The sequence below is a fragment of the Rhinoraja longicauda genome, chromosome 3, assembly GCF_053455715.1.
Source record: "Rhinoraja longicauda isolate Sanriku21f chromosome 3, sRhiLon1.1, whole genome shotgun sequence".
NCBI classification, from domain to species: Eukaryota; Metazoa; Chordata; class Chondrichthyes; order Rajiformes; family Arhynchobatidae; genus Rhinoraja; species Rhinoraja longicauda.
The window spans coordinates 96,186,782-96,213,600 of record NC_135955.1 but is presented as its reverse complement, the minus strand read 5'-3'; the positions used below and the strand labels follow the sequence as shown (position 1 = coordinate 96,213,600).

The 26,819-nt window shown below is 47.4% G+C and overlaps 1 protein-coding gene across 1 annotated transcript in view; it reads left to right on the top strand.

Annotated features, from left to right (window-relative positions):
* Positions 1 to 26,607, top strand: part of pdlim3a (PDZ and LIM domain 3a) — a 52,537-nt gene extending 25,930 nt beyond the window's left edge. Inside the window, exons 2-7 of the mRNA XM_078397095.1 lie at positions 24 to 175; positions 2,895 to 2,979; positions 8,138 to 8,325; positions 19,558 to 19,691; positions 21,637 to 21,748; positions 24,800 to 26,607. Of these exons, the coding sequence (XP_078253221.1) occupies positions 24 to 175; positions 2,895 to 2,979; positions 8,138 to 8,325; positions 19,558 to 19,691; positions 21,637 to 21,748; positions 24,800 to 24,995 (867 nt within the window). The 3' untranslated portion in view covers positions 24,996 to 26,607. The remainder of the gene's footprint in view (positions 1 to 23; positions 176 to 2,894; positions 2,980 to 8,137; positions 8,326 to 19,557; positions 19,692 to 21,636; positions 21,749 to 24,799) is intronic.
* Positions 26,608 to 26,819: the final 212 nt, after the last annotated feature.

The following is a 26,819-nucleotide window of genomic DNA, read 5'->3' as shown; positions in this document are numbered from 1 at the left end:
TGCTGTTTGCTCTGAATCTGTAGGTGACACCGGGAAGCAAGGCCTCACTGGCTAACCTCTCCCCAGGAGATGTTATCCTGGCCATCGATGGAGTCAGCACAGACAACATGGCCCACGTTGATGCACAAAACAAAATCAAAGCTGCATCCGACAAGCTGAGCCTCAAGATCGACAGGTTGGTGCGGTGGCGTACAATACCACATATTCAATGCTTCAATGATACTTCATTTGGATGTGGAGAGGAAGATTGAGGGGGGATCTTATAGAAACTTACAAAATTCTTAAGGGGTTGGACAGGCTAGATGCAGGAAGATTGTTCCCGATGTTGGGGGAGTCCAGAACAAGGGGTCACAGTTTAAGGATAAGGGGGAAGTCTTTTAGGACCGAGATGAGAACGTTTTTTTTTCACACAGAGAGTGGTGAATCTGTGGAATTCTCTGCCACAGAAGGTAGTTGAGGCCAGTTCATTGGCTATATTTAAGAGGGAGTTAGATGTGGCCCTTGTGGCTAAAGGGATCAGGGGGTATGGAGAGAAGGCTACTGAGTTGGATGATCAGCCATGATCATATTGAATGGCAGTGCAGGCTCGATGGGCTGAATGGCCTACTCCTGCACCTATTTTCTATGTTTCTTTGTTTCTATGTCATTAATCAAGTGTGCCAATTGGCTTTCTCCCTGAGCACAAGTAAAATGTCTCAGTACAAATTGTAGTTTCACAATTTTTACATTTGCCCAGCCAATTAACCTACGTACCTGTACGTCTTTGGAGTGTGGAAGGAAGCAGAAGATCTCGGAAAAAACCCACGCAGGTCACGGGGAGAACGTACAAACTCCGTACAGACGGCGCCCATAGTCAGGATCGAACCTGAGTCTCCGGCGCTGCATTCGCTGTAAGGCAGCAACTCTACCGCTGCACCACCGTGCCCACCCCTGCAATGTTCCTACTTCTATGTTCTCCTGATTCTGCCTTTAAGTTTTCTCCTGCTTCCTTAAAAATCGTCAAAGGTGTTATAGACAATAGACAATAGACAATAGGTGCAGGAGGAGGCCATTCGGCCCTTCGAACCAGCACCGCCATTCAATGTGATCATGGCTGATCATTCTCAATCAGTACCCCGTTCCTGCCTTCTCCCCATACCCCCTGACTCCGCTGTCCTTAAGAGCTCTATCCAGCTCTCTCTTGAATGCATTCAGAGAATTGGCCTCCACTGCCCTCTGAGGCAGAGAATTCCACAGATTCACAACTCTCTGACTGAAAAAGACTTGTTGGGCAGAAATGGCCTAATTCTGCTCTGAGAACTTATGAAACAGAGGGCGAGTGTACGAAGTGGAGGACAGAGGCAGGGTGACTGGGGTGGCAGAAATGGGTGCACAGTGAAGTGGGGAGTGAGCGCAGGAAAGGGAGAGGGAATGCGCAATGTGTTTCTTAATTTCAGGAATTCAGCTACTGGTGGTGGGTGTATGGAACGAGTAGGGTTGTCAACTGTCCGTATTAGCCGGGACATCCCGTATTTTGGGCTAAATTGGTTTGTCCCGTACGGGACTACCATTGTCCCGTATTAGGCCCGTACAGCGCTGTAGGCCAGTGCACTGTAGGCCCGGACACTGTAGGCCCGGACACTGTAGGCCCGGACACTGTAGACCCAGACAGTGTAGGCCCGGACACTGTAGGCCCGGACACTGTAGGCCCGGACATTGTAGCCTCGGGGCCCTGTATGCCCGGACAGTGTAGGCCCGGAGGCCCGGGTACCGTCTGATGGAGTTTGCGCAGCAACCCGCCATCAGGACCGGGCGGCCGCCATTGGTGGAACCGGAGCACGTGGTCACTGGCTGGGTGAGGTCACGTGGGGCGCGGGGCGGTGACGTCAGCCATTGTCCCTTATTTGGAAGTGAGGAAGTTTGGCAACCCGAGGAACGAGCTGCCGGAGGAGGTAGTTAAGGCAAAGACTATTCACAACATTTAAGAAAAATTTATACAGGTACATCGAGAGGGCAGGTTTAGAGGGATGTGGGCCAAAGGCAGGCAAGTGGGACTGGTGGAGATGGGACATGTTGGTCGGTGTGGGCAAGATTGGCTGAAGGGCCTGTTTCCACACTTTAGAACTCTACTAGACCAAGTGGACCCGTTGGGCCCAAATCTCTCCTTCATTGGAGCACCTTCTCCTCCCCCACTCCCTCCCCACCCTCCCACCCTCCTCCCCTTCCCTCACCCCCCACCCCCCCCCACTCCCCCCTCCCCTCCCCCCAACCTGCCCCCTTCCATCCCTTCACCTCCCCCTACACCATCCCCCTCAACCTCCCTTATCCTCTCTCCTCCCCACCTCCCTCCCTAGGAGATAAATGTGAATAAATTAAAATGTGAATAAAAAAATATATATAACACCGATTTCAATGAAACTCCTTCCATCAGCACCAAAGGGACGACGGTGAGTAAGGTGGGCCTAAAGGGCGGCACGGTGGCGCAGCGGTAGAGTTGCTGCCTTACAGCGAATGCAGCGCCGGAGACTCGGGTTCGATCCTGACTACGGGCGCCGTCTGTACGGAGTTTGTACGTTCTCCCCGTGACCTGCGTGGGTTTTCTCCGAGATCTTCGGTTTCCTCCCACACTCCAAAGACGTACAGGTATGTAGGTTAATTGGCTGGGCAAATGTAAAAAATGTCCCTAGTGGGGTGTAGGATAGTGTTAGTGTGCGGGGATCGCTGGGCGGCGCGGACCCGGTGGGCCGAAGGGCCTGTTTCTGCACTGTATCTCTAAATCTAAAATCTAAATCTAAAATTGTCGCGCTATCGTGCACCGTTTTGTCTGTAGTTCAGGAACAAACAAACAAACAAACGAGAGTTTTAGTATATTAGATGATGACTCCACTGTGATTATGTGTGCTTTATCCCCCCAGACCTGAAACCAAACTCTGGTCTCCTCAAGTCACTGAAGAAGGCAAAGCAGATCCGTTCAAGATAAATTTGGAGGCAGAACCACAGGTGAATGACTTCTTCGTGATACTTCTAATGTTTAGATCACTTCACTGGTTACGGTTATCAACCATATATACACATTTGGATACGTTTTAGAGGTCGTGGTAAACAAGAACTAAGTGAACCGGAAATTATTTGCAAACAATTGCAATGACACACGCTCGCTGAGGAAGTCACTAGAACCTGCACACCTCATTTTCTTACCAATTTATAATTTATAAACTACTGGCTCACAATTTATAATTTATAGCAGCAGGATTAGGCCATTCAGCCCATCAAGTCTACTCCGCCATTCAATCGTGGCTGATCTATCTCTCCCCTCTCAACCCCATTCTCCTGCCTTCTCCCCACAACCCCTGACACCCGTACTAATCAAGAATCTTTCTATCTCTGCCTTAAATATATCCACTGACTTGGCCTCCACAGCCTCCTGTGGCAATGAGTCCCACAGATTCACCACCCTCTGACTAAAGAAATTCCTCCTCATCTCCTTTCCAAAGGTACGCCCTTTTATTCTGAGACTGTGCCCTCTGGTCTTAGTCTCTCCTGCCAATGGAAACATCCTCTCCACATCCACTCTATCCAAGCCTTAAACTATTCAGTATTTAAAAACCATTAGCAGGCATGCCAACTCATGGGAAAAGATATAGTATTGTAGCAAATGTAAAGGCCGGCACGGTGGCAGAGTTGCTGCCTCACAGCGTCAGAGACACGGGTCGATCTTGACTACGGGTGCTGTCTGTATGGAGTTTGTACTTTCACCCGGTGACCTGCGTGGGTTTTCGTCCGAAAACTTCAATTTCCTCCCACACTCCAAAGACGTGCAGGTTTGTAGGTTAATTGGCTTGGTATAAATGTTAAAAAATGTCGCCAGTGTAGGATAGTGTTAGTGTGCGGGGATCGCTGGTCGGCGCGGACTCGGTGGGCCGAAGGGCCTGTTTCCGCGCTGTATCTCTAAATTAAAAAACGAAACACGATAATTAATTCTTAGAATTCACTCACATTTATGTACCAGAGGTTATTTGCCCGAAAATTAATTTGAGAGAAAAGAACAGGCAGTGAAGAAAGCCAATGGAATGTTGGCCTTTTTTAACAAGAGGAGTTGAGTATAGGAGCATAGAGGTCCTTCTGCAGTTGTACAGGGCTCTAGTGGGACCGCACCTGGAGTACTGTGTGCAGTTTTGGTCTCCAAATTTGAGGAAGGATATTCTTGCTATTGAGGGCGTGCAGCGTAGGTTTACTAGGTTAATTCCCGGAATGGCAGGACTGTCAGATGTTGAAAGACTGGAGCGACTAGGCTTGTATACACTGGAATTTAGAAGGATGAGAGGGGATCTTATCGAAACGCATAAGATTATTAAGGGGTTGGGCATGCTAGAGGCAGGAAACATGTTCCCAATGTTGGGGGAGTCCAGAACAAGGGGCCACAGTTTAAGAATAAGGGGTAGGCCATTTAGAACTGAGATGAGGAAAAACTTTTTCAGTCGGAGAGTTGTGAATCTGTGGAATTCTCTGCCTCAGAAGGCAGTGGAGGCCAATTCTCTGAATGCATTCAAGAGAGAGCTAGATAGAGCTCTTAAGGAAAGCGGAGTCAGAGGGGTATGGGGAGAAGGCAGGAACGGGGTACTGATTGAGAATGATCAGCCATGATCACATTGAATGGCGGTGCTGGCTCGATGGGGCCGAATGGCCTACTCCTGCACCTATTGTCTATTGTCTATTGACAGATTAGTCAATGTATTTTCAGCAGAAACTGAGGAAAGAAACAAAATTATTTTTGTATTTTGCAATTTTAAGAAGTAATGGGATGCAGACATAGACACAGAGACACACAGTCCCATCAATCCATTACCTCTGCACCAACCATGATGCCAATTCAAATTAATCCCATCTGCCAAGGGCAGACAGACGGCATGGTGGCGCAGTGGTAGAGTTGCTGCCTCGCAGCGCCAGAGACCCGGGTTCCATCCTGACTACGGGTGCTGTCTGTATCGAAGTTTGTACGTTCTCCCCGTGACCTGCGTGGGCTTTCTCTTCTTTAGACTCAGTCACAAAAGGGGATGCGGACGAACGTCTGGGGTCAGAGGGTGGTGAATCCGTGGAATCCATTGCCATGGGCGGCCGTGGAGGCCAAGTCAGTGGATATTTCTATGGCGGAGATTGACAGATTCTCGATTAGTACGGGTGTTAAGGGGGTGATGGGGAGAAGGCAGGAGAATGGGGTCAGGAGGAAGAGAGAGATCAGCCACGATTGAATGGCGGAGTAGACTTGATGGGCCGAATGGCCTAATTCTGCTGCTCTAACTTATGAACTTGTGAACGTAAGCTAACGTGTCCGTGCATGTGCAGAAATGTTACTCCTATGTAATCTGCTTGTTAAATTATTACAGATGTAATATATAAACCCATATTACCCTCTGCTGTAAAAGTAGTGCATCTCAAAATGTATGGAGTGTGCAACTGAGAACCTTTACATATCCTTAATTGGGCAGAGGGATAGAGATTTATTTTTAGGACTTCAAGCTCACAGTAGAGGCCAGAAGTTACTGTCAGTGTTAATAGCAGATGAAAGTGTATACGTAGAAACATAGAAACAAAGAAAATAGGTGCAGGAGGAGGCTATTTGGACCTTCGAGCCAGCACCGCCATTCATTGTGATCGTGGCTGATCGTCCGCAATCAGTACCCCGTGCCTGCCTTCTCCCCATACCCCTTGATTCCGCTAGCCCCGAGAGCTCTATCTAACTCTCTTTTTTTAATTCATCCAGTGAATTGGCCTCCACTGCCTTCTGTGGCGGAGAATTCCACAAACTCACAACTCTCTGGGTGAAAAAGTTTCTTCTCACCTCATTTTTAAATACGTGGTTTTTACATTTATTTTTCCCATTTTTAAACGGAGAAATTATTTATTTTAAGCCTAACCAACACACCCCCACCCCCTGTAAAAATAACGGACAGGGAAGTGTGTTGTGAAATCACAGTGATCATCTGCTAACTCTGCCCACAGTAAGTTCTCGGGTCTTGAGATGGTCCAAGTTCAAGAGCTGGATGAACTACCTGTCCTATGGTCTGCTTTCTCTGTTGCAATGTGTTGTGCCTACAGAATGTCGTTAGCAAGAAGGAAGTATAGGAAAATAACTGCAGATGCTGGTACAAATCGAAGGTATTTATCCACAAAATGCTGGAGTAACTCAGCAGGTCAGGCAGCACCTCAGGAGAGAGGGAATGGGTATTTTATATTTTTCCGGGTTGTTGCGGAATGAGTGGAGGGCTGCACGTTCAGGAGGGGAGAGGTTGGAGTTAGTAACATCGAGTATAGAAGTTGGGATGTAATGTTAAAATTGTACAGGGCATTGGTGAGGCCGAATCTGGAGTATGGTGTGCAGTTCTGGTCGCCAAATTATAGGAAAGATGTCGACAAAATGGAGAGGGTACAGAGGAGATTTACTAGAATGTTGCCTGGGTTTCAGCACTTAAGCTACAGAGAGAGGTTGAACAGGTTGGGTCTTTATTCTTTGGAGCGTAGAAGGTTGAGGGGGGACTTGATAGAGGTTTTTTAAATTTTGAGAGGGGCGGACAGAGTTGACGTGGGTAGGCTTTTCCCTTTGAGAGTGGGGAAGATTCCAACAAGGGGACATAGCTTCAGAATTGAGGGACAAAAGTTTAGGGGTAACATGAGGGGTAACTTCTTTACTCAGAGGGTGGTGGCTGTGTGGAATGGGCTTCCGGTGGAAGTGGTGGAGGCAGGCTCGATTTTATTATTTAAGAGTAAATTGGATAGGTATATGGATAAGAGGGGATTAGAGGGTTATGGTCTGAGTGCAGGTAGATGAGACTAGGTCAGGGAGAGTGGTCGGCGTGGACTGAAAGGGCCGAACGGGCCTGTTTCCGTGCTGTAGTTGTTATATGTTATATGTTATATGTTATAGTCAGGGGAGTGGAGAATTTGAGGCGGCTAATGTCACGACGGCAGTTGGAGATGAAAAGTTCTAGTGAGGGTAGTTGGTCAACCGGGGGGGGGGTCCAAGAAGAGGGGGTCCGTTGGAGACGGGAGAAGGGGTCATCAGTGGGGGGGGGTGAGGACTCCTTCCCATGGAAAAATGCTCGGAGGCGGAGGCGGCGGTGTCTGAAGAAGGGTCTCGACCCGAAACGTCACCCATTCCCTCTCTCCTGAGATGCTGCCTGACCTGCTGAGTTACTCCAGCATTTTGTGAATAATTAGCAAGAAGGAATATCACCAGTGTCACCAACGTCACAGTTTAGTTCATTGTCACGTGTACCGAGGTACAGTGAAAAGCTTTTGTTGCGCGCTGCGCTAACCAGTCAGCAGAAAGACAATACATGATTACAATCGATCCATTTACAGTGTATAGAAACATGAGATGGGAATAACGTTCAAAGCCTGCAAAGTCCGACCAAGGAGAGTCCGAGGGTCACCAATGAGGTAGATAGTAGATCAGGACTTCATTGTGTTTAGTTCTCAGTTTCCAATCTCTTCCACAGATTCACCACCTCTAACTAAAGAAATTAGTCCTCATCTCCTTCCTGAAGCAACGCCCTTTAATTCTGAGGCTGAGACCTCTAGTCCTAGACTCTCCCACTAGTGGAAACATCCTCTCCACATCCACTCTATCCAAGCCTGTCACTATTCTGTACGTTTCAATGAGGCCCCCCCCCCCCCCCCATCATTCTTCTAAACTCCAGCGAGTACAGGCCCAGTGCCGACAAACGCTCATCATATGTTAACCCACTCATTCCTGGGATAATTCTCGTAAACCTCCTCTGGACCCTCTCCAGAGCCAGCACGTCCTTCCTCAGATATGGGGCCCAAAATTGCTCACAGTGCTCCAAATGCGGCCTTGTAGAGCGTTGTAGAACGCAGGCAGGTGGGACTAGTGCAGCTGGGACATGTTAGATGGAGCTCTAGGGGCTAGTGGTTGATCAGCCATGATCACAATGAATGGCAGTGCTGGCTCGAAGGGCCAAATGGCCTCCTCCTGCACCTATTTTCTATGTGTCTATGTTTCAATGTTTTCTAATGTCGGCCGGTTTGGGCCTGTTGGGCTGTTTCCACTCTGTGACTCCAAAACTAGACGCATGGTGTGGCTTTTTCAGCTTCAGCTTGAAGCCTTGTGTGGTTTTTTTTTGTGCCCTCTCACCTGCAGGAGGTCAAATCTATTGGAGAGTCCCATAACAGGAAAGCCCAGCCGTTTCTTGCGGCAGGAAACATTGATGAGAAAAGGCAGGTAGTGAGCTCCAGCTATAATACCCCAATTGGCCTGTACTCAGCCGGCAACATACAGGACGCCCTGCAGGGACAAATCCGGGGCCTGACTATAGAGCCGCAGGAGATGTAAGTATGGATTCCAATCCCGCCACTGCCCCAGAGACTCTACCCCCTTTCACTGTCCTTGTCTATGTTCCATCCAGCTCTTGATACTTGTATTGGGAAAGGTTTCATTCCCTTTACTTTTACTTTTGTGGAAGAAAGAATTTTTTGGGGGAAAACGAAACAGTTCCCTGTATACATGTACGTGAGGACAGAGGATAAAACGAATCTGCCCTCGAGCGGCACAAAGGTTTTTTCGCACCTGATACCAAATGTCTCACTATTTTGAAACGGTAGCCCGTTACATTTAACATGTAAATGCGCAATTACAGGTAAGATCTTTCTCGGAGTGAAATAAAATGTCTGAAATTTCTAACACTGTGGCCGATGGTGGTTATATAACAGGGTTGCCAACTTTCTCACTCCCAGATAAGGGACAAAGGGTGATGTCGCCGCCCCCCCGCGCCCCACGTGACCTCACCCAGCTGGCGGCCACGTGCTCCTGTTCCACCAATGGCGGCCGCCTGGGTCGGGAGGCGGGTTGCTATGCAACCTCTGTTAGGCGGCGCCCGGGCCTCCGGGCCTACACTGTCCACGCCTACAGCGGCCCCCGGGGCCTACAGTGTTCAGGCCTACAGTGTCCGGGCCTGCAGTGTCTGGGCCTGCAGTGTCCGGGCCTGCAGTGTCCGGGCCTGCAGTGTCCGGGCCTACAGTGTCCGGGCCTAAAACGGGACAATGGCGGTCCTGTACGGGATAAACCAATTTAGCCCAATATATGGGATGTCCTGGCTAATATGGGACAGTTGGCAACCTTATTATATAATTGCATGATGATAAACTTCATAATGATGTCTTAATTTAGAAGTATAGAGACTAAATGTGATTTTATTTTTTGTCCCCCGCCACTACTTTATTGTCTTTAATCATTTTTCCTTGCAGGCCCTAGGCTACTTTGAACACAAGTTTAATACCAGACCCAAACCATTCTCAGTAGCTCCTACCCCGAGCAGGTTTTATGCTTTATCTTTTGACAGATTGCATGCATTTTTGCCTTGAATTTTGTCTCTGCTGGAACAAAGAAGGTGCTCGTTGTAGAAATATGACGTTGTGCCCTTCACAAGGACTGGGTTACTGAATACATTTCAATGTATAGTGGGAGCATCGTGCAACGTGAGCGAGAACTAGATCAGCCATGATCGAATGGCGGAGCAGACTCGATGGGCCGAGTGGCCTAATTAGAGTCAGGGAAACATAGAAACATAGAAAATAGGTGCAGGAGGAGGCCATTTGGCCCTTCGAGCCAGCACCGCCATTCATTGTGATCATGGATGATCATCCACAATCAGTAACCTGTGCCTGCCTTCTCCCCATATCCCTTGATTCCGCTAGCCCCTTGAGCTCTATCTAACTCTCTTTTAAATTCGTCCAGTGAATTGGCCTCCACTGCCCTCTGTGGCAGATAATTCCACAAATTCACAACTCTCTGGGTGAAAAAGTTTCTTCTCACCTCAGTTTTAAATGGCCTCCCCTTTATTCTTAGACCGTCTGGCCCCTGGTTCTGAACTCCCCCAACATTGGGAACATTTTTCCTGCCTCTAGCTTGTCCAGTCCTTTTATAATTTTATACGTCTCTATAAGATCTCCTCTCATCCTTCTAAACTCCAGTGAATACAAGCCCAGTCTTTCCAATCTTTCCTCATATTCGGTGTGGAAACAGGCACTTCGGCCCAACTTTGCCCACAGCGGCCAACATGTCCCAGCTGCACTAGTTCCACCAGCCTGCGTTTGGTCCATGTCCCTCCAAACTTGTCCTATCCATGTACCAGTCTAACTGTTTCTTAAATTCTGCCGATATGTCTTATGATCTTACGATCGTATAAGCCCAAGAGCTTTTACCAGTGAAAAACATTTGCTTTTTCAGTAATTTGACTAAATTTTTAAAATCTATTTATAATTTTGGGTTCTGCAGTTTTAGTTTCAATGCTCAAATATTATAGACAATAGACAATAGGTGCAGGAGGAGTCCATTTGTCCCTTCGAGCCAGCACCGCCATTCAATGTGATCATGGCTGATCATTCTCAATCAGTACCCCGTTCCTGCCTTCTCCCCATACCCCCTGACTCCGCTATCCTTAAGAGCTCTATCCAGCTCTCTCTTGAATGCATTCAGAGAATTGGCCTCCACTGCCTTCTGAGGCAGAGAATTCCACAGACTGAAAAGGTTTTTCCTCATCTCAGTTCTAAATGGCCTACCCCTTATTCTTAAACTGCGGCCCCTTGTTCTGGACTCCCCCAACATTGGGAACATGTTTCCTGCCTCATTTGCTTTTTCAGTAATTTGACTAAATTTTATTATCTATTTATAATTTTGGGTTCTGCATTTTTAGTTTCAATGCTCAAATATTGATATTCAAAGTGTTTTAGTTTCTTAAAAGAGAAAAAAGTGCCTTCGTAGGGAGGGATCCTCTCAAGTAGATATGAAAGTTATGGGGCTTGGCGTATACAGTGAACATTCCTATGTTTTAAATTGTTGGTTATGAGCTCCAGGAAGCATGCTGTACTCAAGCTTGGTGAATTTTATTGGCTTTACCTTGCACTAAACGTTATTCCCTCTTCATGTATCTGTACACTGTAAATGGCTCGATTGTAATCATGTGCTGTCTTTCCGCTGACCGGTCATCACGCGACAAAAGCTTTTCACTGTACCTCGGTACACGTGACATTAAACTAAGCTGAATGTTTGATGCATTTTGCTCCATGCAGTTTGTCTCTCGATCTGACGTTGCTACTAAAGAATGTGTCTTGCAAATCTGAAAGGTCAAAACATGCCGGAAATATTTGGCACGTTGCTTTGCATTTAATGTTGAAATCTTTTCTACGCTTCTTCATTTTATACGGCATTCATAAACCTGTGGCATGCATGTAGTGTGTGGCTAAATTGATCATTTTATTCGTTCATGTTCATAAGTGATAGCAGAATTAAGCCATTCGGCCCATCAAGTCTACTCCACCATTTCAGTCATGGCTGATCTATCTTTCCCTCTCAACCCCATTCTCCTGCCTTCTCCCCGTAACCCCTGACACCCGCACTAATCAAAAATCTATCTATCTCTGCCTGCACTGACTTGGCCTCCACAGCCGTCTGTGGCAAAGGTCTTACAGCTCGTTCGTGAAGCTATTTACTGTTGACACATAAGGCCAGTTCATTGGCTATATTTAAGAGGGAGTTAGACGTGGCCCTTGTGGCTAAAGGGATCAGGGGGTATGGAGAGAAGGCAGGTACGGGATACTGAGTTGGATGATCAGCCATGATCATATTGAATGGTGGTGCTGGCTCGAAGGGCCGAATGGCCTACTCCTGCACCTATTTTCTATGTTTCTTTTTTCCTATAAATCCTTTCTAACTAAACCTTGCATTTAAATAACATCTTAACCTTAAAACGAATGCCCTATGTTTCTTCGCTGAGGTGCAATCAGAGAAAAATGAAGGAGTTTTAAAAAGCAGGCTTTAAAGGAGAGGGAAAGATTTTTGAGATTTTGAGAAGGGACTTGGGAGGGTGGGTACCAGATGACTTACAGCACAGGAGGCAATGGCAGGGAAGGCATGAGGCTGAGGAAGAAGAGAATTCAAAGCAGGCTTCAAGGCTGGAGTGGGTTTGTTATAGAGTTGTATAGTCTTCCAGGGTGGTAACAGGCACTGGACCCCTGCCCACACCGGCCAACATGCCCCCAGCTACACTAATCCCACCTGCCTGCGTTTGGCCCTTATCCCTCTAAACCTGTCCTATCCACATACCTGTCTAACTGTTTCCTAAACGTTGCAATAGTCCCTGCCTCAGCTACCTCCTCCGACCACTCGTTCCATACACCCACCACCCTTTGTGTGAAAAAGTTACCCCTCGGGTTCCTATTCAATCTTTCCCCCCCCCCCCTCCCCCCACACACACTTTAAACCTATGTCTTCTGGTTCTCTATTCCCCTGCTGTGGCCTGAGTACATTTAAAGGGGAGGGTGAGAACAACCACTCACTGAGCTAGATGCTAAACCATTGACCTTTCTATATAATTATATCATGGATTATCAGAGTATTATTGCATCAGAAGATAGACACAAAATGCTGGAGTAACTCAGCGGGACAGGCTGCATCTCTGGAGAGAAGGAATGGGTGACGTTTCGGGTCGAGACCCTTCTTGAAACGGTCTGAAGAAGGGTCTGGACCTGAAACATCACCCATTCCTTCTCTCCAGAGATGCTGCCTGTCCCGCTGAGTTACATAGAAACATAGAAAATAGGTGCACCGCCATTCAATATGATCATGGCTGATCATCTAGCTCAGTATCCCGTGCCTGCCTTCTCTCCATACCCCCTGATCCCCCAAGGGCCACATCTAACTCCCTCTTAAATATAGCCAATGAACTGGCCTCAACTACCTTCTGTGGCAGAGAATTCCACAGATTCACCACTCTCTGTGTGAAAAAAAACTTTCTCATCTCGGTCCCAAAAGACTTCCCCCTTATCCTTAAACTGTGACCCCTTGTTCTGGACTTCCCCAACATCCGGAACAATCTTCCTGCATCTAGCCTGTCCAACCCCTTAAGAATTTTGTAAGTTTCTATAAGATCCCCCCTCAATCTTCTAAATTCCAGCGAGTACAAGCCGAGTCTATCCAATCTTTCTTCATATGAAAGTCCTGCCATCCCAGGAATCAATCCCGGGTTACCCTAGCTTTTTGTGTCTATCTTCGGTGTAAACCAGCATCTGCAGTTCCTTTGTTCACATTATTATTGTATAAGCCATGCATGGGAGATAGCAGCGTGATTTGCATTGAATCTCTAAGCTATTGTGCTGTAATGTAGCTCACTTTGAAAAACGGAGAATTTGTTGTGCATATTATTCTGCCTTAATAATTGTTGACCTTAATAATGTTTGACCGGGTCGTACTGAAATCATTCTAACTATCCTGAAAAAGTCATAACTTTGCAACAACTAAGATAACAAAAAAAATCTAACAAAAGTCTAAGTATTAAAGCTGCATTATCTCATTCCCATTAGTCCAAATATATCAACTTCGTAAGCCTTCAAATACCGTGGGTAGTTTCAAATTGATCCTGACAGCATTATCGACTTTGTTTTCTTAAATATTTTTATTCAAATCCTTCGTTTGATGGACTATTTACAATATATATTAATGATTTGGATGATGGAATTAAAAGTAACACGAGCAAATTTGCAGATGACACAAAGCTGGGTGGCAGTGTGAACTGGGAAGAGGATGCTAGGGGGCTGCAGGGTGACTTGGACAGGTTGAGTGAGTGGGCAGATGCGTGGTATAGTCAGTATAATGTGGATAAATGTGAGGTTATCCAATTTGGCAGCATGAACAAGGAGGCAGATTATTATCTCAATGGTGTCAGATTAGGTAAAAGGGAAGTGCAACAAGACCTTGGTGTCCTTGTACACCAGTCATTGAAAGTAAGCGTGCAGGTACAGCAGGCAGTGAAGAAAGCTAATGGCATGTTGGCCTTAATAACGAGAGGATTTGAGTACAGGAGCAAAGAAGTCCTTCTGCAGTTGTATACGGCCCTGGTGAGATCACATCTGGAGCATTGTGTGCAGTTTTGGTCTCCTAATTTGAGGAAGGACGTCCTTGTAATTGAGGCAGTGCAGCGTAGGTTCACGAGGTTATAAAGATTGGAAAGACTGGGCAAGGATGAGAGGGGATCTTATTGAGACATATAAAATTATAAAAGGACCGGACAACCTAGATGCAGGAAAAATGTTCCCAATGTTGGGGGAGTCCAGAACCAGGGGCCACACAGTCTAAGAATAAAGGGGTAGGCCATTTAAAACTGAGACGTGAAAAAACTTTTTCACCCAGAGAGTTGTGAATTTGTGGAATTCTCTGCCACAGAAGGCAGTGGAGGCCAATTCACTGGATGAATTTAAAAGAGAGTTAGATAGAGCTCTAGGTGCTAGCGGGATCGAGGGGTATGGTGAGAAGGCAGGCACGGGTTACTGATTGTGGAAGATCAGCCATGATTTCAATGAATGGTGGTGCTGGTTCGAAGGGCCAAATGGCCTCCTCCTGCACCTATTTTCTATGTTTCTATGTTTATTTATTCAAGAAGAGGGATACTGCACCTTAAATCTTCCATAATATTGCAATAGGCAACTAAACCACATCCTTGCCATGTTGGCTTTATATGGAAAGCATCATATCTTAACCTTCTCAGTATAAAGCAGTCAGAGAATCATAGCCCCGTACAGCACAGAACAGGCCATTTGGCCCATCATGTCTATGCCAACCTTTTGCCTGTCTATGCTAATCCCATTTGTCTCCATATCCTTTTAAGCCTTGCTTATTCAAGTGCCTGTCTAAATGTCTCTTAAAAGTAGTGATTATATCTGATTTCACCACCTCAGGCAGCAAGTTACAATTACCCAACATTATATATAGAGTATTATAATTATTATATTATATTATACTATTATATATAAAGAAAACTCTCCCCTGAAATACTCTTCAGAAATATTTCCCCTTACCTTCGACATTAGTTTAGTTTTTAGTTCAGAGGTACAGCGCGGAAACAGGCCTTTCCATCTACCGAGTCCATGCCGACCAGCGATCCCCGCGCACAGTGCACACGAGGGACAATTTACATTTTTTACCGAAGCCAATTAGCCTACAAACCTGCACGTCTTTGGAGCACAGGAGGAAACCGGAGCACTCGGAGAAAACCCACGCAGGTCACGGGGAGAACGTACAAACTCCGTACAGACGGCACCCGCAGTCGGGATCGAACCGGGGTCTCCGGCGCCGCGAGGCAGCGACTCTGCCCGCTGCGCCACCGTGCTGCCATCTTGATTAAGAGAGATCATGCCCCTTTCATAGAAACTTAGAAACATAGAAAATAGGTGCAGGAGTAGGCCATTCGGCCCTTTGAGCCTGCACCGCCATTCAATATGATCATGGCTGATCATCCAGCTCAGTATCCCGTACCTGCCTTCTCTCCATACCCCCTGATCCCTTTAGCCACAAGGGCCACATCTAACTCCCTCTTAAATATAATCAATGAACTGGCCTCAACTACCTTCTGTGGCAGAGAATTCCACAGACTCGCCACTCTCTGTGTGAAGAAATGTCTTCTCATCTCTTCCCCCTTATCCTTAAGCTGTGACCCCTGGTTCTGGACTTCCCCAACATCGGGAACAATCTTCCCGCATCTAGCCTCTCCAACCCCTTAAGAATTTTATATGTTTCAATAAGATCCCCCCTCAATCTTCTAAATTCCAGCGAGTACAAGCCTAGTCTATCCAGTCTTTCTTCATATGAAAGTCCTGCCATCCCAGGGATCAATCTGGTGAACCTTCTCTGTACTCCCTCTGTGTGTTTCGTACGCCCCCACCTGGCTGTTGAGTGGCTGTACGTTTGCGCTCGCACTACCCGTCTGGCAATTCGCTTCACAAATGGGGTTACCAATCACTGGTCCATGTGCCGATACCGTTAAATTCCCCGTTGGTTAAAATTCCCCACTGTTTATTTTGGCTTTTTTTTTTACAGAGGTGCTCTTGTGAGCTCCGGCAGTAATCCAACCCCTGGTGGTGCCTTGATATTTATTTTACAGGTCGTTTCAAACTTGCATGCAAGCTAATTGGAGTTTAGCCTTGAAGTACAGTCCTATAGTCACACAGCATGGAAACAGGCCCTTCGACACAACTTGTCAAGATGCCCCATCTCAGCTGGTCCCATTTCCCCAAATTTGGCTCATATATTCCCCTCGACCTTTCCTAACTATGTACCTGTCCAAATGTCCAAATATAGTAACTGCCTCAATAGACAATAGACAATAGACAATAGGTGCAGGAGTAGGCCATTCAGCCCTTCGAGCCAGCACCGCCATTCAATGCGATCATGGCTGATCACTCTCAATCAGTACCCCGTTCCTGCCTTCTCCCCATACCCCCTCACTCCGCTATCCTTAAGAGCTCTATCCAGCTCTCTCTTGAAAGCATCCAACGAACTGGCCTCCACTGCCTTCTGAGGCAGAGAATTCCACACCTTCACCACTCTCTGACTGAAAAAGTTCTTCCTCATCTCCGTTCTAAATGGCCTACCCCTTATTCTTAAACTTTGGCCCCTTGTTCTGGACTCCCCCAACATTGGGAACATGTTATCTGCCTCTAATGTGTCCAATCCCCTAATTATCTTATATGTTTCAATAAGATCCCCCCTCATCCTTCTAAATTCCAGTGTATACAAGCCCAATCGCTCCAGCCTTTCAACATACGACAATCCCGACATTCCGGGAATTAACCTAGTAAACCTACGCTGCACGCCCTCCATAGCAAGAATATCCTTCCTCAAATTTGGAGACCAAAACTGCACACAGTACTCCAGGTGCGGTCTCACCAGGGCCCGGTACAACTGTAGAAGGACCTCTTTGCTCCTATACTCAACTCCTCTTGTTACGAAGGCCAACATTCCATTGGCTTTCTTCACTGCCTGCTGTACCTGCATGCTTCCTTTCATTGACTGATGCACTAGGACACCCAGATCTCGTTGAACTCCCCCTCCTCCTAACTTCTTCCAGCAGCTCATTCCACATAACCACCACCCTTCTGTGTGAAAAGGTGGCCCCTTCGATTCCTTTCAGTTTAGTTTAGAGATGCAGCGTCGAAACAGGTCCTTTAGCCCACCAAGTCCACGCCAACCAGCGATCCCCGCACAGTGACACTGTCCTACACACACACCAGGGACATTTTACAATTTTACCGAAGCCAATTAACCTACATACCTGTACGCCTTTGGAGTGTGGGAGGAAACCGGAGCAGGTCTCAGGGAGAACGTACAAACTCCATACAGACAGGCACCTGTTGTCAGGATGGAACCCGGGTCTCTGGTGCTGTAAGGCAGCAACTCTACCGCTGCGCCACCGTGCCGCCTAAATTCTGTCCTCAAGAAATCGTAGCATCACACAAACCAACTCCCTTCTCTTGACTCCATCCACACCTCACGCTGCCTCGGCAAGGCCAGCAGCATAATCAAGGACCAGTCTCACCCCGGCCACTCCCTCTTCTCCCCTCTCCCATCGGGCAAAAGGTACAGAAGTGTGAAAACGCACACCTCCAGATTCAGGGACAGTTTCTTCCCCAGCTGTTATCAGGCAACTGAACCATCCCACCACAACCAGAGAGCAGTGCTGAACTACCATCTACCTCATTGGTGACCCTCGGACTATCCTTGATCGGACTTTGCTGGCTTTACATTGCACTAAATGTCATTCCCATATCATGGGCGGCACGGTAGCGCAGCGGTAGAGTTGCTGCTTTACAGCGAATGCAGCGCCGGAGACTCAGGTTCGATCCTGACTACGGGTGCTGCACTGTAAGGAGTTTGTACGTTCTCCCCGTGACCTGCGTGGGTTTTCTCCGAGATCTTCGGTTTCCTCCCACACTCCAAAGACGTACAGGTATGTAGGTTAATTGGCTGGGTAAATGTAAAAATTGTCCCTAGTGGGTGTAGGATAGTGTTAATGTACGGGGATCGCTGGGCGGCACGGACTTGGAGGGCCGAAAAGGCCTGTTTCCGGCTGTATATATATGATATGATATGATATGTATCATATACACTGTAAACGGATCGATTGTAACCATGTATTGTCTTTCTGCTGACTGGTTTGCGCGCAACAAAAGCTTTTCACTGTACGTCGATACGCATGACAATAAACTAAACTGAACTGAACCAAACTTAAATCTTTTCCCCTTCGCCTTAAATCTATGTCCTCTGGTTTTTGATTCCCGTACCGTGGGCAAAAGACTCTGTGCATTCACCTTATCTATTCCCATCATGATTTTATGCACTCGTTAAGATCACCACTCAACCCCGGGTCACTGACTCTGTGAGGCAGCAACTGTGCAACTCTGCCACCAGCACTAGCACTAGAAAGTAGTTTTGAGGGAAGTTCAGCTCAAAGCCCAGAGGCAAGTTAAATATTGTTCGGACACCCAAGAGAGTGCAGAAGCTGGAATCCTGAGCAAAAAAATAAAGTGCTGGAAGAACTCAAACAGGTCAGGCAGCATCATAGAGTCATAGAGTGATACAGTGTGGCCCAACTCGCCCACACCGGCCAACAATGTCCCAGCTACCCTAGTCCCACCTGCCTGCGCTTGGTCCATAACCCTCCAAACCTGTCCTATCCATGTACCTGTCCAACTGCTTCTTAAACGATGGGATAGTCCCAGCCTCAACTACCTCCTCTGGCAGCTTGTTCCATACTCCCACCACCCTCTGTGTGAAAAAGTTACCCCTTGGATTCCTGTTAAATCTTTTCCCCTTCACCTTGAACCTATGTCCTCTGGTCCTCGATTCCCTTACTCTGGGTAAAAGACTCTGTGCATCTACCCGATCTATTCCTCTCATGATTTTGTACACCTCTATAAGATCACCCCTCATCCTCCTGCGCTCCATGGAATAGAGACCCAGCCTGCTCAACCTCTCCCCATAGCTCACACCCTCTAGTCCTGGCAACATCCTCGTAAAGAGGATCAGCGGAGGAAATGGGCGGACAACCTTTTGGCTTGGGACTCTTTGAAGAGGTGTTTAGTTGAGTTTAGTTTAGAGATACAGCGCGGAAACGGGCCCTTCGGCCCATTGCCGCCACCGTGCCGCCCCCTCCACCACTTTGAGACTTGGTGTCTAGTTGCAATAGACAATAGACAATAGCCAATAGGTGCAGGAGGAGGCCATTCGGCCCTTCGAGCCAGCACCGCCATTCAATGTGATCATGGCTGATCATTCTCAATCAGTACCCCGTTCCTGCCTTCTCCCCATACCCCCTGACTCTGCTATCCAGCTCTCTCTTGAATGCATTCAGAGAATTGGCCTCCACTGCCTTCTGAGGCAGAGAATTCCACAGATTCACAACTCTCTGACTGAAAAGGTTTTTCCTCATCTCAGTTCTAAATGGCCTACCCCTTATTCTTAAACTGTGGCCCCTGGTTCTGGACTCCCCCAACATTGGGAACATGTTTCCTGCCTCTAACGTGTCCAACCCCTTAATAATCTTATACGTTTTGATAAGATCCCCTCCCATCCTTCTAAATTCCAGTGTATACAAGCCTAGTCGCTCCAGTCTTTCAACATATGACAGTCCCGCCATTCCGGGAATTAACCTAGTAAACCTTCGCTGCACGCCCTCAATAGCACTGCCGCGTCGAACAATATCGGTCGCTTAACTGGTGCGTTTGTTTGTACAGACCTGAAGCGGCGCCCGGAGTTGAACACTCGGATGTTTATAAAATGTTGCACGAGGACCGGGAGGAGAGCAACGAGCCAAGGCAATCTGGCTCCTTCCGGGCCATCCAGGACTACCTGGAGTCGGATGAAAGTGGTGAGCAATGTTTCTAGTTCATGCCCTATGAACAGAATAGTCAGACAACCAAAATCATTTAACCTCTTTATTCTACTCACCCAGGTTGGAGAGAGCTTAGATTCCGGAGCGTTTAGAAACGCTCAGGAAGCTAGTGTAGTCTTGCTCTCTCCAAAAGCTAGCATTTACACACCTTTTATACCCTAAATACATGTGCCAGTATTTTTCCATCACTGCCTTATATGGCAAGTTTACAATGCCCTATAAATCCTCATGTGTCTTTCGGGACCTCCGTGTTCGTCGTGTCCATCGTGACCTCTTCTTTCTTGGGGACAAAGGGCAGTCCATATGGCAAGATGTTCTTCTTAACACTTCAAAGCTTTGAGGCCAGTTGCTGATATCAGAGGATACGATCAGCCATAAACCGCGCTTCCATGCTGACAACAGGATGCCCCAGGAATAATCCGAGCTGGAGCTTTTACACTCCTGCAATAAAACCCACATTGCTGCATTCGTAATGTTAGCCCTTACAGGGCCATTGAGTCAACAGGCCCTTCGGCCCAACTCACCCATGCCAACCAAGATGCCATGAGACCTAGGAGCAGAATTAGGCCATTCGGTCCATCGAGTCTACTCCGCCATTCGATCATGGCTGACCTATCTTTCCCTCTTAACCCCATTCTCCTGCCTTCTCCTCGTAACCCCTGACACCCGCACTAATTAACTCTGCTTTAAAAATACCCAATGACTTGACCTCATCAACGAATACCCAATGAATTGCCAATGACTTGACAATGAATTCCACAAGATTCACCACCCTCTGGCTAAAGAAATTCCATTCTACAGGCAAGTCCTTTTATTCTGTGTCTATGTCCTCTGGTCCTGGACTTTCCCACTACCGGAAACATCTTCTAAACATCCACTCCATCCAGGCCATTCCGTTATATGGGCCCATCAATGTTAATCCCCCTTACCTGCATATCCCACTAAACCTTGGGTAGACACAAAATGCTGGAGTAACTCAGCGGGTCAGGCAACATCTCGGGAGAGAAGGAACGGATGACGTTTCATAGAAACATGGAAAATAGGTGCAGGAGTAGGCCATTCGGCCCATCGAACCTGCACCGCCATTCAATATGATCATGGCTGATCATCCAACTCAGTATCCCGTACCTGCCTTCTCTCCATACACCCTGATCCCTTTAGCCACAAGGGCCACATCTAACTCCCTCTTAAATATAGCCAATGAACTGGCCTCAACTACCTTCTGTGGCAGAGAATTCCACAGATTCACCACTCTCTGTGTGAAAAAAAAACGTTCTCATCTCGGTCCTAAAAGACTTCCCCCTTATCCTTAAACTGTGACCCCTTGTTCTGGACTTCCCCAACATCGGGAACAATCTTCCTGCATCTAGCTTGTCCAACCCCTTAAGAATTTTGTAAGTTTCTATAAGATCCCCCCTCAATCTTCAGACCCTTCTTCAGGCTGATCCACTTTTCCATCCCAACCCCATTCTCCTGCCTTCTCCCCACAACCCCTGACACCCGTACTAATCAAGAATCTACCCATCTCTGCCTTAAAAATATCCACTGACTTGGTCTCCACTGCCTCCCGTGGCGACGAATCCCACAGATTCACCGCCCTATCATATCATATCATATATATACAGCCGGAAACAGGCCTTTTCGGCCCTCCAAGTCCGTGCCGCCCTGCGATCCCCACACATTAACACTATGCTACACCAATAGGGACAATTTTTACATTTACCCAGCCAATTAACCTACATACCTATACGCCTCTGACTAAAGAAATTCCTCCTCAGCTCCCAGCTTCCTAAAGGAACGTCCTTTAATTCGGAGGCTACGACCTCTGGCCCTAGAGTCACCCGCGAGTGGAAACGTGTGTGCTGTGCTGTTCTCTGCATCTTGTGTTGACCATCCTCCAATTCTGTGCAAACTGACAAAGGTAATCGTCCGGCGGTCACCAAAAGTGTGAAAGCTCCAGTGACGAAGGTCGGTGGGTCGGCGGGAAGCGTCCAGAAGCTGCCGCTCTGCGACAAGTGCGGAAACGGGATTGTGTGAGTACTTTGCATCAGTCACTGAAAGGAAGCGTGCAGGTACAGCAGGCAGCGAAGAAAGCCAATGGAATGTTGGCCTTCATAACAAGAGGAGTTGAGTATAGGAGCAAAGAGGTCCTTCTGCAGTTGTACAGGGCCCTAGTGAGACCTCACCTGGAGTACTGTGTGCAATTTTGGTCTCCAAATTTGAGGAAGGATATTCTTGCTATTGAGGGCGTGCAGCGTAGGTTTACTAGGTTAATTCCCGGAATGGCGGGACTGTCGTATGTTGAAAGACTGGAGCGACTAGGCTTGTATACACTGGAATTTAGAAGGATGAGAGGGAATCTAATCGAAACATATAAGATCATTAAGGGGTTGGACACATTAGAGGCAGGAAACATGTTCCCAATGTTGGGGGAGTCCAGAACCAAGGGCCACAGTTTAAGAATAAGGGGTAGGCCATTTGGAACAGAGATGAGGAAAAACTTTTTCAGTCAGAGAGTTGTGAATCTGTGGAATTCTCTGCCTCAGAAGGCAGTGGAGGCCGATTCTCTGAATGCATTCAAGAGAGAGCTGGATAGAGCTCTTAATGATAGCGGAGTCAGGGGGTATGGGGAGAGGGCAGGAATGGGGTACTGATTGAGAATGATCAGCCATGATCACATTGAATGGCGGTGCTGGCTCGAAGGGCCGAATGGCCTCCTCCTGCACCTATTGTCTATTGTCTATTTTACGTTCACAGTCTTCGCACCTTTGAAGCTTTCCCAGTCCTGTGCTGCAATCTCTCATGAATATAACATTGGAGTCACGCAGCGCGGAAACAGGCCCTTCGGCCCACCGAGTCCGGGCCGACCAGCGATCCCTGCACATTAACACTATCCTACGCACACTAGGGACAATTTACATTTACACCAAGCCAATTAACCGATATGGAATATGGGAGGAATCTGCAGATCCCGGAGAAAACCCACACAGGTTACGGGAAGGGAACGGACAAACTCCGCGCAGGCAACACCTGTAGTCAGGATCGAACCCGGGTCTCTGGCGCTGTGAGGCAGCAACTCCACCGTTGCACCACCGTGCCACCTGCATTTGCCCCGACTATACACTAAAACTCTCGTTTGTTTGTTTGTTTGTTCCTGAACTACAGCCAAAACGGTACACGATAGCGCGACAATTTTAGGCCCACCTTACCCACCGCCGTCCCTTTGGTGCTGATGGAAGAAGTTTAATTGAAATCGGTGTTATATTTTTAATCTATCTCCTAGGGAGGGAGGGAAGGAGGGAGGAGAGGGAGGGAGGAGAGGGGGGGAATGGGGGAGGGTGCTGCTCAAATGCAAGTGAGGTTTGGGCCCAAAGGGTCCACTTAGACAATAGACAATAGGTGCAGGAGGAGGCCATTCAGCCCTTCAAGCCAGCACCGCCATTCAATGTGATCATGGCTGATCATTCACAATCAGTACACCGTTCCTGCCTTCTCCCCATACCCCCTGACTCCGCTATCCTTAAGAGCTCTATCTAGCTCTCTCTTGAAAGCATCCAGAGAATTGGCCTCCACTGCCTTCTGAGACTGAGAATTCCACAGATTTACAACTCTCCGAGTGAAAATGTTTTTCCTCATCTCCATTCTAAATGGCCAACCCCTTATTCCTGGTTCTGGACTCCCCCAACATTGGGAACATGTTTCCTGCCTCTAGCGTGTCCAATCCCTTAATAATCTTATGTGTTTCCATAAGATCCCCTCTCATCCTAAATTCCAGCGCATACAAGCCTAGTCGCTCCAGTCTTTCAACATACGACAGTCCCGCCATTCCGGGAATTAACCTAGTGAACCTAAGCTGCACGCCCTCAATAGCAAGAATGTCCTTCCTCAAATTTGGTGACCAAAACTGCACACAGTACTCCAGGTGTGGTCTCCTGTACAACTGCAGAAGGACCTCTTTGCTTCTATACTCAACTCCTCTTGTCATGAAGGCCAACATGCCATTGGCTTTCTTGGCCTAATATCCCTCTAAACCTGTCCTATCCATGTACCTGTCCAAATGTTTCTTAAACGTTGTGATAATCCCTGCCGCACCTACCTCCTCTGGCAGCTCGTTCCACACACCCATGGGTGCATATTAAATCTTTCCCCCCCTCACCTTAAACCTATGTCCTCTGGCCCGCGATTCCACTACTCTGGGCAAGAGACTCTGGGCGTCTACATGATCTATTCCTCTCATGATTTGACGTATCACAAAATGCTGGAGTGACACAGTGGGTCAGGCAGCATCTCAGGGGAGAAGGAATGGGTGACGTTTCGGGTCAAGACCCTTCTTCAGACTGATGTCAGGGGAGGGGGCGGGACAAAGAAATGATGTAGTTGGAGACAGGAAGACAGTGGGAGAACTGGGAAGGGGGAGAGGAAGAGAGGGACAGAGGAGCTGTCTAAAGTTCAAAGCGTGGTCGTAGAGTAGGAGGGCAGGAGGAATCACGGAGGGGGGGAGCAGTGAGAGAGCATGTTGCTAAACTCTCGTCGAAGAGAGGAGGCGAACCTCTTCAAAGTAGACACACCTTGAGGAGAAATCGCAGTGGAGTGGCAAGTTGTGTAGGAAAATAACTGCAGGTGCTTTACAAATCGAAGGTATTTATTTCACAAAATGATGGAAAATGTCTGAAGAAGGGTCTCGACCCGAAACGTCACGAGAGTGATCAGCCATGATCGCATTGAATGGCGGTGCTGGCACGAAGGGCTGAATGGCCTACTCCTGAACCTATTGTCTATTGTCTATTGTCACCCATTCCTTCTCTCCTGAGATGCTGCCTGACCCGCTGAGTTACCCCAGCATTTTGTGAAATAAATATCTTCAAAGTAGACATACCTTGAGGAGAAATCGCAGTGGAGCAGCAAGTTGTGTTGGAAAATAACTGCAGATGCTGGTACAAATCGAAGGTATCGAAGGTATCACAAAATTACCTGACTAACTTGGCCTTACCAAGTCATGATTTGACTTGGATTCTTGCTGAGGTAATTTTGATGATGTTATTTTTTGTTTTGGTGTATTATTTTCTGATGCCTTTGCCCTGCAGCGGGACGGTGGTGAAAGCCCGTGACAAGTACCGGCACCCCGAGTGTTTTGTCTGCTCCGACTGCGAGGTGAATCTCAAGCAGAAGGGGTACTTCTTCATCGAAGGACAGCTCTACTGTGAGGACCACGCGAGGGCGCGGACGAAACCGCCAGAGGGATACGACGCCATGCCCATTTATCCAAACATGAAAGCTTAGCTCTCCCAGTGGATAAATGAACCAAAAAATAAAATAACCTAAAAAGCAAGAATTACCAGGAGAGACCGGCCTCACTGCTATTGATCCAAACACGGTCAAAAATACACAAAATGCTGGAGTAACTCAGCGGGACAGGCAGCATCTCTGGAGAGGACTGAAGAATGGTCTCGAACTGAAACGTCACCCTTTCCTCCTCCCCAGAGGTGCTGCCTGCCCCGCTGAGTTACTCCAGCTTTTTGTGTCCGTCTGCAGTTCCTTCCTACACAGTCGAACACAATGCATGTAGAAAGGAACTGCAGATGCTGGTTTACAGCGAAGATAGGCACAAAAATGCATTTGGGCAGCTTACAACCCATGTCATGTATCCTTATCATGTATCTGTACACTGTAAATGGCTCGATTGTAATCATGTATTGTCTTTCTGCTGACTGGTTAGCACGCAACTAAAGCTTTTCACTGTACCTAGAAACATAGAAAATAGGTGCAGGAGTAGGCCATTCGGCCCTTCGAGCCTGCACCGCCATTCAATATGATCATGGCTGATCATCCAGCTCAGTAGCCTGTACCTGCCTTCTCTCCATACCCCCTGATCCCTTTAGCAAAAAGGGCCACATCTAACTCCCTCTTAAATATAGCCAATGAACTGGCCTCAACTACCTTCTGTGGCAGAGAATTCCACAGACTCACCACTCTCTGTGTGAAGAAATGTTTTCTCATCTCGGTCCTAAAAGTAACAAAATGTGACAATAAACTAAAACTGAAGCTAAGACTGAAACTGAACCTGGCGCTATGAATATTGACTTCAAGTAGCCCGTACTTTCCCTCCCACTCTCTATCCTTCCCCCATCCTAGTTCTCCGACGAGTTTGACTGGCCTCCTGATTAAAGTTTATCTTTGTATGCATCGTTGTCACCTTCCCCTCAGCTAACACTGGTCTATTCTACATTTTCATTGATCCACGTCCCCATATCTCTCTGTCTCCCTCTCCCCTGACTCTCAGTCTCGACCCGAAACGTCACCCATTCCTCCTCTCCGGAGATGCTGCCTGTCCCGCTGAGTTACTCCGGCATTTTGTGTCTATCTGCAGATAAATACAAAATGCTCTTCCACAACATGATGTAGTTTCAAACTGCAACGTACCCAGTGAGTCGTGTCAGCAGATAGACCTTAGAGACATAGAAACAAAGAAAATAGGTGCAGGAGGAGGCCATTCGGCCCTACGAGCCAGCACCGCCATTCATTGTGATCATGGCTGATCATCCACAAACAGTAACCAGTGCCTGCCTTCTCCCCATATCCCTTGATTCCCCTAGCCCCTAGAGCTCTATCTAACTGTCTTTTAAATTCATCCAGTGAATTGGCCTCCACTGCCTTCTGTGGCAGAGAATTGCACAAATTCACAAATCTCTGGGTGAAAACGTTTTTCTCACCTGGGTATTAAATGGCCTCCCCTTTATTCTTCGACTGTGTGGCCCCTGGTTCTGGACTCCCCCAACATTGGGAACCTTGTGGGCTTAGCAGAAATTCAACTATTGCACGAACTGGCGTGTTGATGCAACGAATCATAGCAGAAACATTGTATTTGTAACTACAACTGATAAACCAATAAAAATGAGAAAGCATATTGGACACTGAATTGAAAGAAAAGGCACAACAAGCCAATTCACTGCTGAAGTACACATGAATAGTAAACTATTGCCTGAGCAGTTATTAGTCAAGTCAAGTCAAGTCAATTTTATTTGTACAGCACATTTAAAAACAACCCACGTTGACCAAAGTGCTGTACATCAGTTCAGGTACTAAGAAACGAACATACAATGGCAC